This window comes from Elaeis guineensis, chromosome 13, assembly GCF_000442705.2.
Source record: "Elaeis guineensis isolate ETL-2024a chromosome 13, EG11, whole genome shotgun sequence".
NCBI classification, from domain to species: domain Eukaryota; kingdom Viridiplantae; phylum Streptophyta; class Magnoliopsida; order Arecales; family Arecaceae; genus Elaeis; species Elaeis guineensis.
In genome coordinates this window covers 14,103,751-14,125,026 of record NC_026005.2, presented here as the reverse complement: position 1 = coordinate 14,125,026, position 21,276 = coordinate 14,103,751, and the positions used below count along the sequence as shown (strand labels likewise).

The window sequence follows — 21,276 nt, the reverse complement described above, 5'->3', positions numbered from 1 at the left end:
GTATGGATGCTAGCTCCGAATGTCGACCTTTCCGAAGGGATTCATTCATAGCCATCTGAGAGCCTTTGAAATCATTATATCTTTTTCTTAAAGCATACATATACATAGATGGAAAAATAATAAAATTCATGCTTCATAATCATGCTATTTTTATAAGACATATTCATGAAATCAATGCTCATAATAAAATATGCTTTTTCATATCACATATGCTGATCCTTATTTTATGAAAAATTATGATTTCATCAATAGCAATTCTTTACATCAAAACATGATCATTTAAAAATAAATAAAGAGCATGAGATCCACTTACCTTGATCGTCCTGGACCTTTTAATCTTCCTTAAAAAAATTGGACAGTCCTATTTAAAATATGAAATCATCAATAAATTTTATTTCATATATTTAATAAAATTACATAATATAAGGAGATGATCGATTTGATGATCAGTCCAATAAATCTCTCCCTTCGGCTCTAAACCGATTTAAGGTCATAGGTCCCTAGGAGTGGAGAAGATGGCCTAATAGGGGATCCATAGGGCTTCTTAGAGAGAAAAATTTTTAAAGAGAGAAAGTAGAGAGAGAAAGTCCAATTCTAGAGAGAGAAAGACTTTAGAGAGGGATGAGAGAAACTTTCTCTCATGTGTATTATTTTTTATTATCATTATTATTATTATTATTATATATATATATTTTCTTTTCTTTTTCCTTTTCTTTTTTTTTCCTTTTCTTTTCTTTTTCCTGTGGCCTTCTTTGGCCGAAACAGGGGACCTAGAGATCCCCTTGTCTTTGACCAGCCGTTAACGATCGTACTTTATTCGGCGGTGGCCGGCGGCAAGGGACGACCCTCTTGAGTTTGGAGAGGCCAGAGCCGGCGGTCGGTGTGATCGTCGGTGCCTTAAAAACCAGAAAAAAGGAGAGGTTGAACAGGGCTTCCCTTTTCTGACGAAATCCGGCGACTCCTGTCGTCGGCAATCATGCCCACCAGTACGGAAAAGAAGGGAGAGAAGGGAGGAAGAGGATGAAGGACTTACCACAGCCTCCGATAACCTCCACCGGTGTGAAATCGCGGCGAGCACGAGTCGAGGGGCCGCGGCTTCAATCGAAAAAATTGGAGAAGAACTCCGGCGATCGTCGGTGACTGTTGTGTCCTCTCTTAGAGGAGAGGAGGGGGGTTCTTATAGGGCTCGTCCTAGGATCTTTAAATGGTCCTAGGACTTCAATTCCTGATCGGAATCGGGGAAGGGGAAGACTCCGATCGGGAGTCTTCTTCCCTGTTTTTTTTTTTCTAGGTGGGCTTAGTGGGCTTTTGGCCCATCGGGCTGGGTTATCATATTTCCCCTCTTCTTCGCATGAACCAAGTGAGTCCTTCAAGCTTATTATGAAAGGAAAACTAATACAAAAATAAGAAGATAAAACTATCACGTGTGAGTTCCAGTGAAAGGTGGAAAGGGATGTCAAGCAGAACCTCATGGCAAAAAATAACTTTTTTTTCATAAAAAACTTTAGTGTACGATTAAATCTTACATGATCATATATCTAGTTTCATGCATTTGTTCTTATTCACTTCCATTATTTTTCTCTTGTAAATCCAGATCACCACATATTCGAGTGAGCCGGTGTTTTTCTGCTCCTCCTTGGCAGTATCCTGAAGCCAAAATATCTGCAACACTGCTCATGGTGGCATCTGGGAGCAACACTTGAAGACGGCATAACATCTCCACCTGCTAAAATTTGAGATGAGCCAGCAACCATGTAGCTCACTAAAAATTTCTACGTTATATATCAATATGGTCCGAACTTTATGGTTGTTAGATATCTTTATTTATTTATTTAGTTTTTGGGTCCATTAGCAAGCAAAAAAAAAATCTTTTTATCCTCTGCTTAGCAGCATAGGAATGCTGAAAAGAAAAAACAGAGAAATATAATAGAGGTCAGGTCTGGCTTGATTGGAAACTGTTCAAAGCAAGTACCTCAGAGTCATGGTTTAGAACTAGCTTCTTTACAATGTACTTTTCGATATAGGAAAATGGTATGTTGCCATCCTTGAAAACAGAGACATATGAAGTTTGGAAAAAACTGCAATGATATCGACACAAAGGAACAGTTAGATGCTTAATAGAAAGATAATTTCCACATGAGATCAGACGTATATGCCATCATACAGAAAAAAAAAATGCTATAGATTTTATAGATTACAGAACACATGTTCAACATGAAATACAAAGGAAAACATTTTTGATTAAATTTGTCTGACCTATCATACATGATTCTAGTATAACGCTTTGGGTTTGCACCTGTCTCTTCATTACTACAAGGTAAAATTAAGGAGATGAAGACGAATGCAACAACAAAGGGAATATTGCATATTACTTCAAGCATCATTTGCTTGTTTCTTAACCATCTTCCTTTTTTATTTTTTGGTAACACTCATGAATTTCTTACCCATCTTTACTGGTTATAGGGGCTAAACAAATAGGACATGATCCCAGTCTATATGATCATCTGAATAAGGTTTTGCTTTCTTCCAAATACTGCTGGTGTGAGGATCAGTGCATGTGCGTATTTAGTCTCACATCGGCTATGCACTAGGTCAATTTTGGATATTTAGATAATACTAAGGAACTCAAATAACACTTTCTGACCGGTCTTATTCGATGAGATCCTGAGTTACTAAAAATAGTATGAGAACAGATCTAGCTCATGGCTCATGTAAACTAGAGAATATTGCAGCATAGGTCCATTTGGGTTAACCACAAATCAATCATAGATATTAGATACAAGTTCAAGAAACCCAACTAATTATTTCTAAACTGAATGCAGAAGAATCAACAAAAGCTCAGCCTTGAATTCAAAATATCTATTCCAGCTCAACAATTATTTCACTTATAGTACATTGTGGAAAGCCTGCCATGCATGATGCAACAATTCCCTCGACTGATGAGAGATGACCTTAGGTCCTGCTTACACTTTTCCAGCTCTCATGTATTGAGGGGGTGGCTTCTCTCTTTTGCTTCCTTATGGGACATCTCATTTACTTCCTAAAGGATCTATGTATCAAATTCAGGAAAAAAAAAAAAAAAAGAAAAGAAAAAGAAAAAGAATTGAAGCAAAGGTTTTCAGTTTCAGTCCAACATGAGCTTAAGAAAATTGTAAAATGCTTTCCCTTCGTACCTTTTTCTTGATTCACATTATATTTTCTTGAACTGATAAGTGATGCTAGAGATTATAATCAAGTCCACATCATAAGGTGTACCTCCTGAGTGTAAAGTCTTTGTGAGTCTTCTGTCATCTTCAGAGGAAAAATCTTCTTAGTTCTTGTAGATTATAATCAAATCTACATATATATCACAAAATTTGTTCTCACTTAGATAACACAATTAGAACATCAACAAAATGAAACTCGATAAACTAAATATGTGTGTGAGGAATGAATGAAGACAACAGTATACCAATCAAATGGATGGTTTCAGATGCAGAAAGATGTGACATCTGTTCTATTTTCTCAATAAGTCCATTCACCATACTTTTACTGCTCTCTCAAGTCTCAAGTAACTAATCAAGTAGGATGTTTGAATTTCTTAGGAGAGATGTTGACCCTAAACTCTTTTCACTATCTAGATGAAACTGTTATCTTCAGTGAGAATGATGAACCCAAAATGAACTTAAAATATATACATTTATTTTATGTGAAAAAAATATATTATACATATATAGTCAAAGAACACAAATTTTAAGTCTCAAACAAAAAAATATCTACAGACTTAGCCCAAGAATTAGGTTTGGAGAACTTTCAATCACTAAATAATTGATGAAGAAACAACAGTGCAAGAAAACCAAGAAGTAGTTAACATTGGCCATTCATTCAAGCATCTCAAATGAAGGTTAGATATATTCGAACTCTCTTATGGATGAAATTTGAAGAAAGAAGAGATGCAATATATTTTCAGCCATAAAATGAGGCCAAGTGGTTAAGAAGATTTACAGCATATTTTCCACCATAAAGTATATTCAAACTCTTTGACAAAGTGCTGTGGTTCTGAAACTTTAAACCATGGAATCCAACTCACCTTAGTTTCTTCTGAGGAAGGGGCCTAAGTAGAGACTGCATTTTGGACAACAATATGCTTCATCATGCTCAAACTTCTGATAAATGCAATCGTAGCAAACTGCAGAGAAGTAACCAAATCTTGGACCATTACCATAAGATCTGCAGATCTGTCGATGATGATTAATAAGATAGATTACTTTTATAAGATAGATTATTACGTTTATACCAAAAAAATTATAAATCTGGATGAGAAGATATACAAGCTGATCCAGAAAAATGGAGGGACTATGTTCCTCTAGCAGATTATATGAGAAGTCCTCTTATATGTGCAAGTAAGAGAGGATCATACCTGAGGATCTCTGGCTAAACTTAAGATTAGAAACATAACTAAAATAATCAAATGTTGCTGGCTTAATAGACAAAATTAACTTTAAGGACTTTGAGCAAAGATGTAGTGACTAGCTGATGCTTGATAACAGAAAAATCACAAATAAGAAGAACCTCTAAAGTACAATATTTAGACCTTCCATAAGGTCAGTTTTGCAATGGGGAAATTAAAACAAATCTCTCTCTCTCTCTCTCTCTCTCTCTCTCTTTCACATCTATCTATCGATCTTTTTCTCACTCTGTGATGGGAAAACTATGGATGAGCTTTATAAATAAAACTTCAAACAAATGCAGATCTATATTGTCATTCAATCCATGGTAGTGCCTTACATAGATCAAATGGGCATACTCCCTTCAGTGGAAATTAAATAGGTAGTTTCCTTCTACAATGGCTAGATGATCTGTCAAATGTCTGGCTTCCTGAAGCACATACATTTTCGATCATCCAATTTCTCGCTCGGTAAATTGTAGCCAGGTGAGAGCTCAGATCATGCATTACTGAACCTTGAAGATCTATTAAGTATCTTTTACTGTTCTAAAGAATATCTTCCTCATGTAAAGAAATTGGCTGAACCTTAATGATTTGATCATAAGGGTACAACAACATGATAGCATATATTCGACTCAGCCTTTGATGTACAAACCAGAAGATCAAACATTGTTGTACAACATCTGATTCAAAAACATTATCGCTATAGGAAAGTTTCACCCAAAAATTAAAGCTACAGAAGCAAACATGCCGAGGAGGAGTATTTTGTCATCAATTAGATAAGCCTGAAAACTTGGCTTGTGTAAGCCTTGATTACAATATTGCAACCAAAAAGTCAAGAGGCCAGAAAAGCCAATCTACATAATTTGGAAATGGATGAACAAGCAATGGAAAAAATAATGCCTCCCATATCAAGCGAATCATAAAGCATATAACAAAGCAATAAAAACTTTGATCAATTCTAGTATCTATGAGTTGCTATTACTTTCCAGTTATGACACAGTAAAGATTATTAATGCAAAAGGTAACTAAAAAGAAAGCAACAACTTCATGTCTCCAAGCATGTAGTTTGCTTACATGTGTGGAGACATTCTATGACTGTTGTTGCATCTTTGAAAATATTGGAACAAAGTGGACAGGTCAAGAAGCTTGCAACTATTTCCTTCCTAGTCATCACACAGTCATCTCCCTCCAAAGCTACCTGGCATGTACAATGCTTGATGTCACTGATCCTATATCCTTAAATTTCAATCATGAACAGATGTAGGAGCAATAAGTATTTTAAATCATGAAAAAACATGCTAAAGCATGCTTTTGAGAAAAATAACAGCTATAGAAGGAAAAGAAAAGGTGAACTTGTAAAGTGAGCAAAATATTGGGCGAGTGTGTTATAAGTCCATACTTAACAAAAATTAACAGGAAAGGATTTATTTATGCTAACTCTTTGACTGTTCTGAATCCAGCAGAAACCACCATTTCTTTTTTGGGGGACAAGTGTGGAGTTCATTCATAAGCATTTTGTCTGGGAGAATTTGGGCATGCATCCTTCTCTTTTGGTAGCTTATTCTTTCTTTCAACCAGAATAAAAAGTTGAGTGGTTGAAACATAAGGGAAGATGAAATGAAAACCAAGGGGTGAAAGAGACGACAAATTAGCTCATATCAAGAACAAGGCATAGAAAAGTTCCAATCCAACAAACATAGTAAAAAATTTGGAGGAATAGTTTAAATATATTTATAAAACAGATGAGGTCATTGTATCTGGAAAAATGTAAATAACAAAACAAAAAAAATCCACCTTGAAATGACATACAGAAGTTAGCTACTTAGGCACGTTTGCAAATTTTTCTACACACAAGATTACATTATGGTATCATCCATAATTCCAAGAAACCCAACACATTGTAGATTTCATTTACACCACCGAGTAAAATATCTGCATTTTTTTCTTTTTATATTCAAATAGCTAACACAGAGCAGTATTTTAGAAACCAAAACAAATAAAGTGGTAAGATCTTTATTGTAGACAGTGGATTATTTACAGCAGACAAGAAGGGTTTCATCCGAGAACTCAGGAAGAGCTATATTATGGCAGTCTTATTTGTTCTATCAGTTATTAGTTATTCATCAAGTTATAGATCAAATGGATTAAATATAGAGCACGATTGCAGAAGCTAATGGCAAGATGCCAAGAACAGCACAATTACATGCAAAAGCATGCGGGACTACTAGTATTACTACTTGGATAATTTGACAGTTAGCTGCTGTCCAAAGAGAATGGGTAGAATTTCAAACCAAGAATTCAAGAAAATCCATTCTGTCATAGATTCTGTTCACCCAATCCATTATTACAGTCCCACAGCTTTTACAGCCAGATGGGGAACGCAAAGCAAGGTAAATGGAATCACACCCCACAAGAAAAATAACTTATCTCAAGAATATGGTCCTTTGAAAGAATCACTGAAAGTAACGTTTAAATCTTATGGGACATGATGCCCTGATTTCTCTATGGAACATGATGCTCTACTATCCCGGTTTGTCCTGATGACAGTCCCAATCATGTATTCCAGTAGCTCATGCTTCATCTCTTTCTCTTTCTTATTTTTCTTTTCTTTTTTTAATTTTTTTTATCCCTTCTATTTATTTCTTTTTTTTTCTTTTATTTTTTTTTCTATCTTTCTTTCCTTCCTTTCTTTTTCTTTTCTTTTTTTTTATCCCTTCCTTTTTTTTTTTTCTTTTACTTCTTTCTTTTTTCTACCCTTCTTTCGTTACTTTTCTTTTCTTCTCCCTTCCTTTCCTTCCTTCTCTTTTTTATTTTTTATACTTTCTTTTCTTTATCTTTCTTTTTTTTTTTCTCTTTCTTCTTCTTTCCCATATGGATGAGTTTAGAAGTTCCTGTCCAGATTTCATTTTCTTATATGGACAAGATGGAACGGTCAGGATGTCCTCCATTCCATTAAGACTTAAAACTTTAATTGAAAGACACAAAAATTTTACAAAAGTAAAAGATTTTTTATTTCATGCATGCGATGTCCTGCTTGCAACAAGATGATCAAAATTTTCTATTACCTGCTACAAACATTTTTAAAACCTTAGAAAACTTTAGTTTCATAAGGATTTGATTTAAAAAATACCGCCTCAATATTTTGTTTGAAATAGTACTTAAGCTATGAACATAGTCTTTCTTTCAACCTTATTCACATTTACAATATCTATAAAGTGTTATATAGTCGATTGTGACTTTGTGATTTTCTATTTGATTATAAATTTTTATTTTTTCTTTAATATATACATCATAATTTTGAAAAATATTTTGCTCTACTAAAGATTAATTATTTGTTTGATATGAAAGATGGATTGAAGGAAGGAAGGATGGATGAGAGAAAGGATGGATTAATCTTCCATCCATCTTTTCATATGTTTGGTAAAATATAGAAGGATAAATGAAAATAATTTTCTCCTTTGTTTAGCATAAGAGGAATGAAAGAGAGGATGGATGATATTTATATAACATTTTTACTAGACTATTCTTTGATAAAAATTTGTTATTATCAATTTATAATACTTATTTATACTAAAAAAAAGTAAACAATATATAAAATTATAATCTTTATGATCTATAATTATATAAATATTTAATTTTAATTTTGATTTAATAAATAATTTAATAAATTAATTATTAATAAATTAATTATATAAATAATTAATAAATTTATAATTTAATTTAAATAGTTAATTAATATTATATAAATAATTAATATAAAAATAATAAATAAAAATAGAAAAAAAGATAATTTTAATTATTTAATTATAATTATTAAATTTATATACTAAAATTAAAATAATCAGTAATAAAATTTAATAGTATATGATTAATAGTATATATAAAAATATATATAAATAATATGAATGAAAAAATGAAGAAATATTATAGTTTTATCCAAAAAAATTAATAAGAGATAACTTTGTCAATGTAAAAATCCATCAATTAATACTCCATTCATCCTTCCAATGCAAATTGATGGGACAGGATAGATGGATAATTTTTTTTTAATCTATTATTTCTATAACTTTTTGAACTGCAAATTTATGGATCTGAGTGGATGAATAATCCCTTCTTTTTTATCCATTACTTCTATAACCTTTTAAATCAAACGATGGATGGAGGTCGTCCATCATTTCAATCTTATCCATTTATCCTCTCATGATTCTAATCAAGTAGAGCAAAATTGAACTATGCAACATTGTATTTAAATAAAAATTGTTACAACAAAATATAGTAACATAAAAAAGAATATATTCATTCATTTAAACATGGCAAAAACACAATAAGAGGAGAAGTCTGACCAAAAGAAAAAAAACGAGTGCAGCTGGATTAAGCAACGAACAATCAGAGAGACAGAGCTAGTGAAAAAGACAAAATTTTCCTAAAACAATCCATTGTTCCTCTGTTCTAAATAGCCTGCATTATTATGGAAAATAAGATTGCAAGAAGCTAGCCCTGGCATGGGATATGGAAACGCACTGCAGATATTTTGATAAATAATCGAAAACTACTTTAATTTTACAAATATGAAATTCCAAGCAACTATTTTTCGGGATTTTAGGAAGTATTCAAGTTAAATATATATTTTCATGAGCAAAATGATGTTTTTTGGTAAAATTTCGTCACACATGGTAAAAGTGCTGCTCTATTAAATTTTCAGAAATTTTATTTACGATCACTACGCTACCCCAATAAAATTTGCCAAAAGGAGCTCTCATACTTACCGAAAATTGAATTGCGAGAATCTGGCACGTTCGTGTATCTGGGGAACCGAGCCGGAGTCTCATCCGAACCGAAGTTAAAATCCCTGCGGAACATACACACATTAACCTGCACCACCATCACCGTCAAAATTCCAACCAACGCCCCCCACTTTTACGAGAAGACCACTTGAAAACGAGATGCTGTGTCTGAAAACCCTCCCGTCTCTTTACCGCCCCTCCGCCCCCTTCAAGTCGCTTCTCTTCCCCTCCCGCCCTCGCCCCCCTTCCTTATTCTCACCTCCCTCTCCGGCCCGCCCCTCCCTAATTCTCTGCGCCGCCCCCGGCATCTCCTCTGCCTCATCTGCCGCCTCCTCCGTCACAAAGATGGCCGCCGCCACCGCTACCACTGTCGAGCACGTAGTCCTCTTTAAGGTCCGCGATTCCACCGATCCCTCCAAGATCGACGCCATGATTTCCAATCTCGGGTCCCTCGTCTCCCTCGACATCGTCTCCCACCTCGCCGCTGTTCCCATCCTCCGCCACCGCTCCTCCGCCGCCTCCGCCGCCGGCTTCACCCATCTCCTCCATAGCCGCTACCGCTCCAAGCCCGACCTTGCCGCCTACTCCGCCCACCCCGCTCACCAGGCAGTCGTCAAGGAACACGTCCTTCCCATTTGCGACGACATCATGGCCCTCGACTGGGTCGCCGACCTCGACGGACTGGCGGCACCGCCACCGGGGTCGGCGATGCGGCTGACTCTGGCGAAGCCCAAGGAGGGGGCGGCAGCGGCGGAGCTCCTGGCGGCGATCCAAGTGGCCCAAGGGGCCGTTCCGGCTGCCCGGCAGGTGAGCTATGGGGAGAACTTCTCGCCGGCGAGGGCCAAGGGGTACTCCGTGGGGTTCCTTTCGGTGTTCCCGGGGGTGGAGGAGCTCGATGCAATGGACGGGGAAGGGAATGAGGCTGTGGAGGCGCACAAGGAGAAGGTGAGGCCGCTGCTTGAGAGCCTTATCGTCATTGATTTCGTGGTCCCGCCCCCGCCGGCTGCCAGCCTTTAATGGATTCCGCTAAAAAGGTTCGTCTTACCTCCATATTCTTCTACCTCTTTGTTTTGGGTGGAAACTGGTGACTTGAATATTACAAAATTATAAATAGAGGATCCTGCGAGTTGCTCGAACAATTTTGAGTTTTGTAATGAATTTGGATTCATATGAAGAGTAGAGAGTGAAATAATATACTTCATGTGAATCAGTTATTGAAAGTTCAGAGCAAGGATGAAGATATTTTCTATTTTTTGTGGTCTTTTTTTGTTTAATGTTGTGCCGTTGTTCAGTACTGCACTGCTTGAGAACCGTGAATCCATGATATTCATCATATGTTGTTTGTGAGCTATGATGGTTGCCTTTGTTTTATGATTATGGAGTTTAATTTCATGATATCAGTTTATTAGTTCTTTGTGATATTTGCTGATTGAATATGTGGCCTTTTGGTCTTGGGAAATGATAACAAATTCATACTTAATGGAAAAATAAAATTTATGATTTGTGGTTATAGAGGAAGCTTGAATTTGTTTGTCAGGCACAAATTTGAGGAAGATTTTGTATTGAACTGTGGAGCCTCTGAACCAATTTGTTTTGCTCCGGACTGCAAGAGGACAAAAAATCTATAAAGCCATCCAAGAGAGGCGTTATGGGGATAGGAATGTATAAAAATAATGCTTTTGAAAGTAGTTCATGGACCTTTAGGCTAAAAAAGCCTGGTATCTGCTGTTAACACTAATTGCTGTTGATCCTTGTAGAGTCTCCTGTCTTGCATCACATGGTATTTTTTTTTTTAAAAAACTCAATATCAAATAATAATTATTTAGAAAGTAGTGTATTTCTGATCAAAATCCAAAAGCAGTTTCTCTTGAACATAAGGTTTTCTAGCTTCAACCCTGTAAGCAAAGTCTGTCAACTTTAGATGCTACATGTATATCCTATGAAGTGCAGCCACATGTATGTGATATGGATATTACATGGCTAGTACATGATAATATTTAAATATATTCTTAACATAAAAAGTATACTAAATTATCAGAATATCATGTTCATGCTTCATCAAAGGAAAATTCTAAGATTAGTTATCTTAGGACATCCATCATGTTTGTCAAAAAGAAACAAGAAAAGAAAAGAAGAAGAAAAAGAAACATATCCCTTGTCCTAAGGTAGATTGGGAGTATTTGGAAGGTATCAGAACATAATGGATAAGTATCAAATACCTTTTTTTTTTTTCAACAAAAAAGGTATGCTTTTTAGGAGTATTACACATGTGCTTGGATCCTATATGATATGCAACCATATATGATATGTAACAAATATGAATAGTGCATAAAAAATGGAGTATCCAACAGCTTCCTATGTTGTGGCATATCATTTGCCAAAAGTGCTGGATTGTAAGGCTTTCCCCCACTAATGCAAGGAACTTACAATTGATAGTTAAGCTCCTAGCTATATACTTCTTGAGTTATCTTTCACACATTCCCTCTAAATGGCTTAGTTTTTGGTTTTATTTGGCTTAGATCACATTCTTTTGGGATGAGATCCCACTACCAGACTTGTACTAGGTCGTCTAAACTTTGATTGGCCATCTCCTTCTTGGGACTTGGACCTTGGAGATGGGAGGTCGCATGGAATGATTGATCAGATGTTTGAAGTTGGGTGTTTATTGAAGGCATAGAGACAACTTATATATTCATGGAAGAATAAAATAAATATGTTCAGAAATTGTGTGGCATAAATGTTCAAACTATAGCAGTTAAATAGGTCATTGAAAAAGAAGTTTGCACTCATAGAGAATTTAATTTGGACTTGTGAAGGAACCGCTGATAATTATTAGCTGCCATTTTCTTTTGTCTTTTTAAGTGGTTGATTTCAAAGTTGTATGACCTCCTCCATTGGCATACTGTTAATTTATCTCTTTACTTTTTGTTTTCGTATGCTGTGCTTAGTCTTTTCCTCCACAATGATACTTGTGTCCTTTCTGGAGCTGCCCCTTTTCTGTATTTTTGTTAAGGTGTGTTAGTTTTAGTTGCTCAATCATGGGATGTCATATGGAATATTATTTAGATATGGGGCATGAGTTTTTCTGTTAAATCATTGTGCCTACTGATATGATGAGGATGTCACCTTTTGTCTACTCAATTGGAATTGTGAGGAAGTCCTTAGAATAAATCTGGATATTGTTTGCTATAATTCAACAGATATTTATAAGGAGGCAAGGATATTCCCTTCTGCTTTGTTAATCATCCTATGTAAATAGATTAGTTAGTATTTGGAACACGAGGAAAAGCATAAGTACATGTTACTTCATTGTTGATGAAAATCCTTAACTTCCTTGATATTCCTGATAAAGTGATCATTGAATCTAATTACAGTATTGCTGAAGGGCGTTGTGATCATGATATGGAAATCAAAGATGCTTGACTCATCGAGTGTTAATTATTTCTGCTATTGGTGTTTTTTTCGAAAATCGTTGACCATGATAATAAAGAGTCATGTAAGGATCATCAAGACTATGATAATATAATATGCTTAGATTTCTTCTAATATTTTAGTCCTAGATGGATTCCTAGAATTGCAAAATATGAGAGTTCTATTATATTTATTGATTCTCAACTATAATCAATCACCTATCCTGAATATAGGTGCCTTCTCTTTCACAAGGTTCTGAAGACCTTCACCTGAAAAGAAATCTTTCTAATTCTTGGCGATAGATTTTAGTTAAAAATGAGAAGAGATAGTAGAGAGAAGGTGAGGAAGAGTAGAGAGAGAGAGAGAGTAATATGAAAAAGGGTGATAAGCCAAAAATTAATTTTCTTCTGACCAACACCTCTATTTATATTGATGTTATTACATAAATGCTTATATTGTAATCGCTGATTTTACTCCTTAATTGCAGCATGGCATATTTTCTCCTTAAACATAGCTTATCAAAAATATATTGGTCGACCACTCCTTAATTACAGTATTGCAGATTTTTTTCTTAAACGTAGCTTATTAAAAATATATTAGTCAACACTCCCCCTCAAGTGGTGTATGGATATTTCTTGTGCCCATCTTGCAAACAATTGAATGAAACACCTCACTACTTAGACCTTTAGTCAAATATCAACTAGCTGATTTTCTGATTTTACATAAGATGTACAAAAGAGCCCCTCATTCAACTTTTCTTTAATGAAGTGTTTATATATCTCGATATACTTTGTTCTGTCATGTTGAACTGGATTGTGAGCAATATTGGTAGCAGTCATATTATCATAGTATAGGAGGAGAAGTCTACCATTCTCCATTTTCAGATCTTGCATCAACATTTTATTAAGCCACAAAAATTTACAAACTCCATATGCTATTGCTCTGTACTCTGCTTCAGTACTAGATCTTGCCACCATTGATTGTTTTTTTACTTTTCCAACTAAGTTCCCTCCAACAAATGTACAATAATATACTGATGTAGACCTCCTATCATCAAGTGATCTAGCCCAATCAGCATCCGTAAAAGCTTCAATTTTCAAGTGACCATAGTTCGAAAATAGTAATCCTTTTCCGTACTTTAAGTATCTCAAGATATAAAAAACAGCATCTAGATGAGTAGAGCGGGGATCATGCATAAACTAGCTTACCACGCTAATGGGATTGGCTATGTCTGGACAAGTATGAGAGAGATAAATCAATCTCCCACATAATCTTTGACACCTTCCTTTGTCTACTATTTCTTTACCACTCTTGAGATGGTGATTTGGATCCATAGGAATGTTTGCTAGCTTACAACCCAACATACCTGTCTTTTTAAGCAAGTTTAAGATATATTTTCTTTGAGAAATGAAGATACCATTGTTTGACTGAGCAACTTCAATACCAAGAAAATATCATAGTTTATCCAAATCTTTTATTTCAAACTCCTTAGTTGGACTAGCTTTCAGTCTGATAACTTCTTCAGTCATTTTCTGTCACTGCTGTATCATCAACATATACAATGAGAACAGTAATATTTTCATTATTATGTTTGATGAAAATAATATGATCTACATTACTTTGATGATATCCAAAATTAATCATTGCTTTGCTGAATCTATCAAACGAAAGTTGGGGGGATTGTTTGAGACCGTGCAATGATTTCTTCAACTTACATATCTTGCCTTATATTTTCTGACAAGAAAAATTTGGAGGTATCCCCATATATATATTTCTTCCTCTAAGTCCCCATGAAGGCATTTTCTACATCTAATTGATGCAATTCCCATCCTAGGTTTGCCGCACAAGAAAGAAGAACCTGAATAGAATTCATCTTCACAACGAGAGCGAATGTCTCTTGATAATCTATTCCATATGTCCGAGTAAATCCTTTTGCGACAAGTCTTGCCTTGAATCTCTCAACGGTCTTATCAGTATTCTGTTTGACAGTGAAAATCCACTTACAACCCTTTTTTTCACAATAGGAGAGTGATAAGCTCCCAAGTTTTATTTTTTGCCAATGCTTTCATCTCCTCCATCATAGCTTCCTTCCAATTAGGATTAGCAAGTGCTTCCTTTCAATCCTTGGGGATAGACACAGAAGACAGACGATACAAAAGTTCTATAGAAAGGAGACAATGAGTTATATGAAACGAAATTAAATATGTGATGCTGAGCACAACTTCGAACTCCTTTCCTAATAGCAATAGGCAGATCCATATCATCAATTATTGGTTCATAATAATTTGGAGATAAGACAGGTGACTTACTAGGAATAGGAGGAGATTGTGGTAGAATTGAATCTGAGGATGGCACTTGACTAGGTAGGGTTTGTATAGTGCCTTTATCTACCTGTTTTCTGTAAGTGTATATTTGCAGGTCCTTTTTATTTTGGTTTGAGTATCTGCAACTGTTATCTTTCTCTCTATTCACATACTCTTGTTCCTTCTTCTTCTCATTTACAACTTTTTTCATCTCCCCCTTGCTTCTGTCGGGTAAAGTAGGTTAGGAAACCCATCATGATGAGGATGAAGGGGACTCATCCATTATGACACTCCCTCTGAAGAGATAAGTTAGCAAAGTAGGCTTCAGTTTCTCAAAAAGTGACATCCATACTAATAAACATTTTTCTAGTTGGGGGTGATAGCACTTGTAATCCTTTTGAGTTGCTAAGTATCCAATGAATATACACTTTAGGGCATGTGGATCGAGTTTGTTTATGGTTCTCCGATGATCATGAAAAAAGCCAAGACAATCAAAGACCTTAGGAGGAAAATAAAAGAATAAGTATCTTGAAGGAGCGCATGAGTTCTAAAATCGAGTACTTGTAATGGCATCCAATTGATAAGATAAGCTGCAGTAAGAACTGCATCTCCCTAATAGGTTTTAGGAACATTCATAGTAAACATGAGTGACCTTCTGACGTCCAACAGATGTCAATTCTTACATTCAGCAACACCATTTTGAGTTGGTGTATCTACACAACTTGTTTGATGTATGATGCTATGGTTATCAAGAAAATTTTGAAAAGAACCATCTGAATTTTTTATGCCATTATTACTCCTCAAAATCTTAATTTTTGCATTAAACTATGTACATATCATTTTATGAAACCTCTTAAAACAAGAAAATATCTCATCTTTGCTGTGCAACAAATAGATAGATCCAAGTAGTACGACTGTAGCAATCACTAAACGTAACAAACCACCGAAAATCAAATAATGACACAACTAAACTAGGACCCCGAACATCTGAATAAACAATCATAAATGGTGCAGTGCTTTTATTATTACTAGAAGGGTAAGAAGTTCGACTGTGCTGGCGAATCCACAAGCATCACAAAATGAAGTTTTCTGAATACACAGCTGAAATAAAGTAAGAAATAACTTCTCTATAACTCTAAAAGACGGATGATCTAACTTTGGTGCCACTGAAGTAACTGTTGTTGAGTAGGCATTAAAGACTTGAGGTGGGAAACCTGGCTTGCAAACCTTGTATTGGTTGACGAATTAAGACCAGTTTTCAATAGATATAAGCCATCTTGAATCCTATCATAGCCAATCGTTTGTTCTGTCTTCAGTTTCTGAAAGACACAATAGATGGGATAAAATGAAACTTTACAATTCAAATCTTTAGTGATTGAACTAATTGATAAAAGATTAGTGAAAAAATTAAGAATATGAAGAATAAAGAACAATGTCAATGTAGGAGTGCAATAAATAGAACCTTTCTTCGACATAGAAGAAAAAGAACCATCTGCTATACAAATTTTATCTCTACCAGAAGAGAGAAATATGATAAGAACTCGTGAAGAACCAGTCATATGATTGGAGGCACCGAAATCTACGACCCAAGGGTTAGATTTATTAGACATAGAAGCATTAAATGCACTAGCTGATGTATCTATGTGAGCAAAATTAGGAGTGGAAGATGGTATATTTGAATTAAGCTTAGCCATCAAACGTCTAAGTGATTGCAACTCCTCCTTACTGAGATTCTTAGTGTTTGAGTCTTGACATGTATTCTTTTTTATCTTAGATGTATGAGCCTGTGGTCGAGTAGATCCAGCTCGTTTACCACTACATCCGCTAATAGGACAATCAAGTAATTTTCAGCAAGTCTCTCTAGTATGTCTCGTTCATCCGCAATTATCACACTTCAGCCTATCTTTATTAGCAATTATTTGGTCACTATAATAAGTTTGACCCTTAGTTTCTTCTAACTTGAATTTACTATTATTGTAGATCTTTCATGGGTAGTAGTGTTCAACATAGCAGATCTCCTACTCTCCTCTTGCTGTACAAGAGCATATATTTATCTCAATGAAGGAAAAAGATCTTTTCCAAGTATCTGAACTCTTATCTGGTCATACTCCACATTGAGCCTAGCCAAAAAATCATAAACATGCTTCTTATCAATCATTTTCTGGAACTTGGCAGCTTCACTAGGGCAATCAGCTTGAAAATCTTGAAAAAAATCCAATTCTTGCCATAGGATGCTACGTACAGCAAAATACTATTTAGTCTCATAAACCTTTTTTTTTGTAGTTCATAGACTTGAGCATCATTGCGCAATTGTGAGTAAGTTTGAGCAGCAACATTCCAAATTTTTCATGCAGAAGCTAAGAGTAAGAAGCTAAGAGTAAGTACCCACGAGCGATGTGAGGCTGCATAAAATTGATGAGCCAAGATATAACCAAGCAATTGTCAGATCTCCACTGGCCAAAAGAAAAGTTATTCGTTGCAGGTCTCTTTTTCTCCCCAGAAGGAAACCCATACATACCCCGGGTCTTGATAAACAATAAACAAGATCTAGACCATGCAAGATAGTTGTTCCTATCTAACTTCACATGATTGATTTGGAGAGAGGGGTTATCACCAATGGCCGTAGCCCTACTCCCACTGCCCTCACCAACAGAGCGGTTAGAATTACTACTGGTACTAGCTTCCGACATATCTCAAACACCATGGGAATGATGAAGAAGAAAAAATATTCACGGGACCAGTCTTGATAAGGGTTCATATCAGAACCATGCTCTGATACCAAGTTAAAAATGAGAAGAGACAGTAGAGAGAGCGAGCGAGAGCAGAGAGAAATATGAGAAAGGATGATAGGCTAAGAATTAATTTTCTTCTGATCTACACCTCTATTTATATTGATGCTATTATATAAATGCTCACATTGTAATCACTAATTTTACTCCTTAATTACAGCATTGCAGATTTTCTCCCTAAACATAGTTTACTAAAAATATATTGGTGAACCACTTCCTAATTACAGCATTGCAGATTTTTTCCCTAAACGTAGCTTACTAAAAATATATTGGTCAACAATTTCTCTACATGTATTACTCACTAGACTAGTCCAAGATGGTGCATGTATGCAGCAGAGCCTCGGTGGACCCATCATTATGGCACTCTTTGCACATGGCATCATATCTTTATTCCATTTGACCAAGGAAATATTCTTGTATGATAGTAGAATTAAGCTTATATACCATTTTAAGGGCAAATATTACAATTATCTCGCACATTATAAGCTTGAAGTTAGGCTTTATTCCATATATGTGAACATTTCAGAAGAAAATGGTTTTTAGTTCTGCTTTTCATTGATTTTCAGATTTATTTTTGGAAGAAAGTTTACTATTTTGTCTGATGTCGGAGATGGCCCTGTCAAAGGTATACTGGTTTCAACTTCTTGTGTATTTTATTTTAAAATTCAGTGCAAGTAGATTGAAGGCCATCTAAACTGTTTTTCTGTGGAAGGCTTGAGGGGTCTTGGGTTAAGAGGCAGTCCATCTTGTGAATTGAGATAGCAATTAAAGACAGAAAAGACAAAAGAATTAGGTATTAAAATGATCAAGGAAGATGGAAAAAAGTGATGTGTGATTCCCTGTAATCTAGGGGGAGTACAGAGTGAAGTAGGTGGACAATGTTGAATTGTGATTGGTCTTAGAAGTTAGCGAAGGAGAAATGCATTAGTTAGTACTTTGGTGATGTGGAGGGATGTGAGAATCAAGGGTTTAGAAAAAGGATTTGGTGCAAACGGCTATAGGGAACATAATTAGAATCAAGGATTGGATGCCAATATCTACCATTTATGTATTCTAACTTGCAGTTGTTCATGTTACAGTGGTTGAATATTGTGCAATGTGTGTGTTACTCTATTGTTGTGTATTGCTGTCATAGGCTTTAGTACAATCTGGTAGGTAGACTGTGCATATGCTTCTTGACTATTCCAAACATATCATTTTTATTTGGGACAGTTTTGGAGCAAGGAACAAGTGTTTCTTCCTCAAAATATTTTCTCCCCAATTCTTGAGCCTTTTGGTTGTGGTATGTTCAGCGTAAACTTGCTGACTCTGGAACAAAAGCACGAGGACTGATTCATGAGGATACTGAGTTTATTTTTAAAACCCATCTTTTTGAGTAAATCCAAGTGTCTAGTTAGTTATATTTGGACCTATGCATTCTTGGATGTATTTAAATTCTTCTGATCATTATAGAATTTTGGGTTAAGATGGGTTCCTCAATCCTTTTTCTTAAATCCATAAAAAAAAAGCCAGAAAATAACCATAGGAGACCTTGACAGTATGGATTCAGTTTAAGATGGTTATTTTATTGGGTACTTATCTGCATATCCGCCAGATAAGTTTTTTAACTTTGCCTTGTAAATTAATTTCCTATAAGTAGGAAAAATCTTCAGGCTGTAACATTGGTTACGTGACTATGTCTAAGGTCATTGGGATGAGTAATATATGAAGAAGGCCTGGTCTTCTGCATTTGGTGCATGTGTAGGTTGGTAGAAACAGATTGACTAGTCTGCAATGGTTGATCACCTGATACTTAAGGTTGTGTGACTAACGATTCGAGACTGTACATGATGGAACATTTACATTTTCATGCTCGTCACCCAGTTCATCTGCTCTGGAATTCTATTGTCTTATCTTTATTCTTTAATGTTCTAGTGAGATTGTGCATCTTGCTTTTCATTGTTTTTTTTCCGAAGAAATAAAAGGAAGAAATTGAACATGCATCTTAATGAAGATCATCTAACAGTGGCCTAAATGGAAAAGTAAGTTTTCCTTAGCATATCCTAGGTTGCTTTGTTGTTTATCATTTAATGGAATATCAGTTTGTTTGATCACAATTGATGTTGTGTCGTAACAGGGGATGGTATGGTGTACATACCATTGCAGTCCTTGGCTAGCTTAGGTAGGAGATGGAATACTTTAATATTCGGCTAGACTTTTGAAAGATATTTAGTTAGAAGAGCATTAACTCTTTAAATCTATGGTAATTTGTCTTTTTTTCCTTCAGTCTCTGTATCATCATCCGTGGTTATGGGTCAATATGTCTTGCTATTTCCTAAAAGGGTAAAGATGGATAATATTAAGGATGAAAACCTGGAAAAAGTGGACCACACAGTAATTTCCTATTTGGGTTAACCATGTGATAGCCTACGTGCAGTGGAGAAAACCTTTTGAGCTTGGCATAAGGTATGCCACTTTTATGCCCCTTCAGGGGAAGGGTTTCATTTGGATAAATACTTTGGACGTGGTCTCAACTAGCAGTAATCCTCTGAAGAGCGAAGAGGGGTGCAGAATACGATAGTAAGCATGTTAACACAAAATCTTGTTACTGTCTCTTCTTCTCCGTTACCCATGATTTCATTTTGAGCTATTGGTTTCATTAGTTCGTCAGGCTATTTAGGTCCTCCTTATAATGTTTTGCAACTCAGGTGCTTGATTTTTGGAATTATGGGTGGCCATCTGCTTGGAGTTTCATTCCCCACTGAATGTGCTGGAAACACTGAGAGAGTGCAGCCATGCCTATCCACGAATGATCTGGATTTAGTTTCAGAGAATGATAGTGATTACTTTCTATTTAGAGTTGGTGCCTAGTTCTTTATAGATGTTTAGGCCTTTGAGATGCTTTTGTGTCTTTTCCACCATTCAATGGTTGTAAGCCTATGGAAAAGACATACTTCCTTATTTCTATCCTTTCTTTTTTCCTTTTTTTTGGCTCCTTGGGTGATGTTCCATCTACATCTTTGAAATTGCGCATGGATCTTCATACTCTTTCTTCTTCAAGGATTTTGCTTCCTACAGGATTTTTTGCCCTCCCGGAAGTGGAGCTGTAACGCTGGATTGCATCTGTATCTTGTTTTCCATGAAATGTGGGATCTTGCAAGCAATGATTATATGTAATTCATGGCAATATGATTATATGAAAACAGTATAACAAGTAGAGAATTCCATGCACGTTGTAGTTGCTTTTATTTTAACCAAGAGAGTTTGGAGGTTAATGATTGCGGGCATGTAAATTTTATTAATGAAACCTGTGGAGTCTTCACAAGTGTGTGATAAATCTGTTAGAAAGTGGTTGCTGGAAGTTCCAATTAATTAGAAAGGACTTTGTGGCCAAAATACCTACAGTACTTACAATGGATGCAAGTTTGACTCTAGGTATCAATTGAAGGGCCTAAGGGTCGATGCTTAAAATTTATACAGAAAAGGTCTTTGGATCAATGTCTTAAAGCCGACTTTTTAATTCTACTTCGCAGATCATCACCGAGGAGGTTGCATCATGCTCCAGCGACTAGCATTCTTGC

The 21,276-nt window shown here is 35.6% G+C and overlaps 1 protein-coding gene and 1 long non-coding RNA gene across 7 annotated transcripts in view; one reads left to right on the top strand and one right to left on the bottom strand.

Annotated features, from left to right (window-relative positions):
* Nucleotides 1–1,520: 1,520 nt before the first annotated feature.
* On the bottom strand, nt 1,521–9,393 carry LOC140853268 (uncharacterized). Of its 3 annotated transcripts, none has more exons than XR_012136292.1 (5): nt 9,196–9,393; nt 5,504–5,627; nt 3,174–4,217; nt 1,973–2,078; nt 1,521–1,726 (listed from the first exon to the last, which is right to left on the bottom strand). It is a non-coding gene; the product is annotated as an uncharacterized lncRNA (long non-coding RNA). The 3 variants fall into 3 exon arrangements; XR_012136290.1 differs by having other exon boundaries at nt 1,521–1,723; XR_012136291.1 differs by having other exon boundaries at nt 1,521–1,723; nt 3,174–4,168.
* Nucleotides 9,358–21,276, top strand: part of LOC105056445 (stress-response A/B barrel domain-containing protein UP3) — a 12,206-nt gene continuing 287 nt past the window's right edge. The window contains exons 1-3 of one of the 4 annotated variants that reach the window (XR_833846.4): nt 9,358–10,247; nt 18,283–18,341; nt 21,229–21,276. The exon at nt 21,229–21,276 is cut by the window's right edge and continues 287 nt beyond it. Coding sequence is in view for 2 of the 4 variants with exons in the window: in XM_010938642.4 (XP_010936944.1) it covers nt 9,373–10,230 (858 nt within the window). In the remaining 2 variants the exon portion in view is untranslated. Of the gene's footprint in view, nt 10,248–18,282; nt 18,342–20,403; nt 20,921–21,228 lie in introns of those variants that run through there. The other 3 variants (XR_003802379.2, XM_010938642.4, XM_010938644.4) reach the window with 3 other exon arrangements.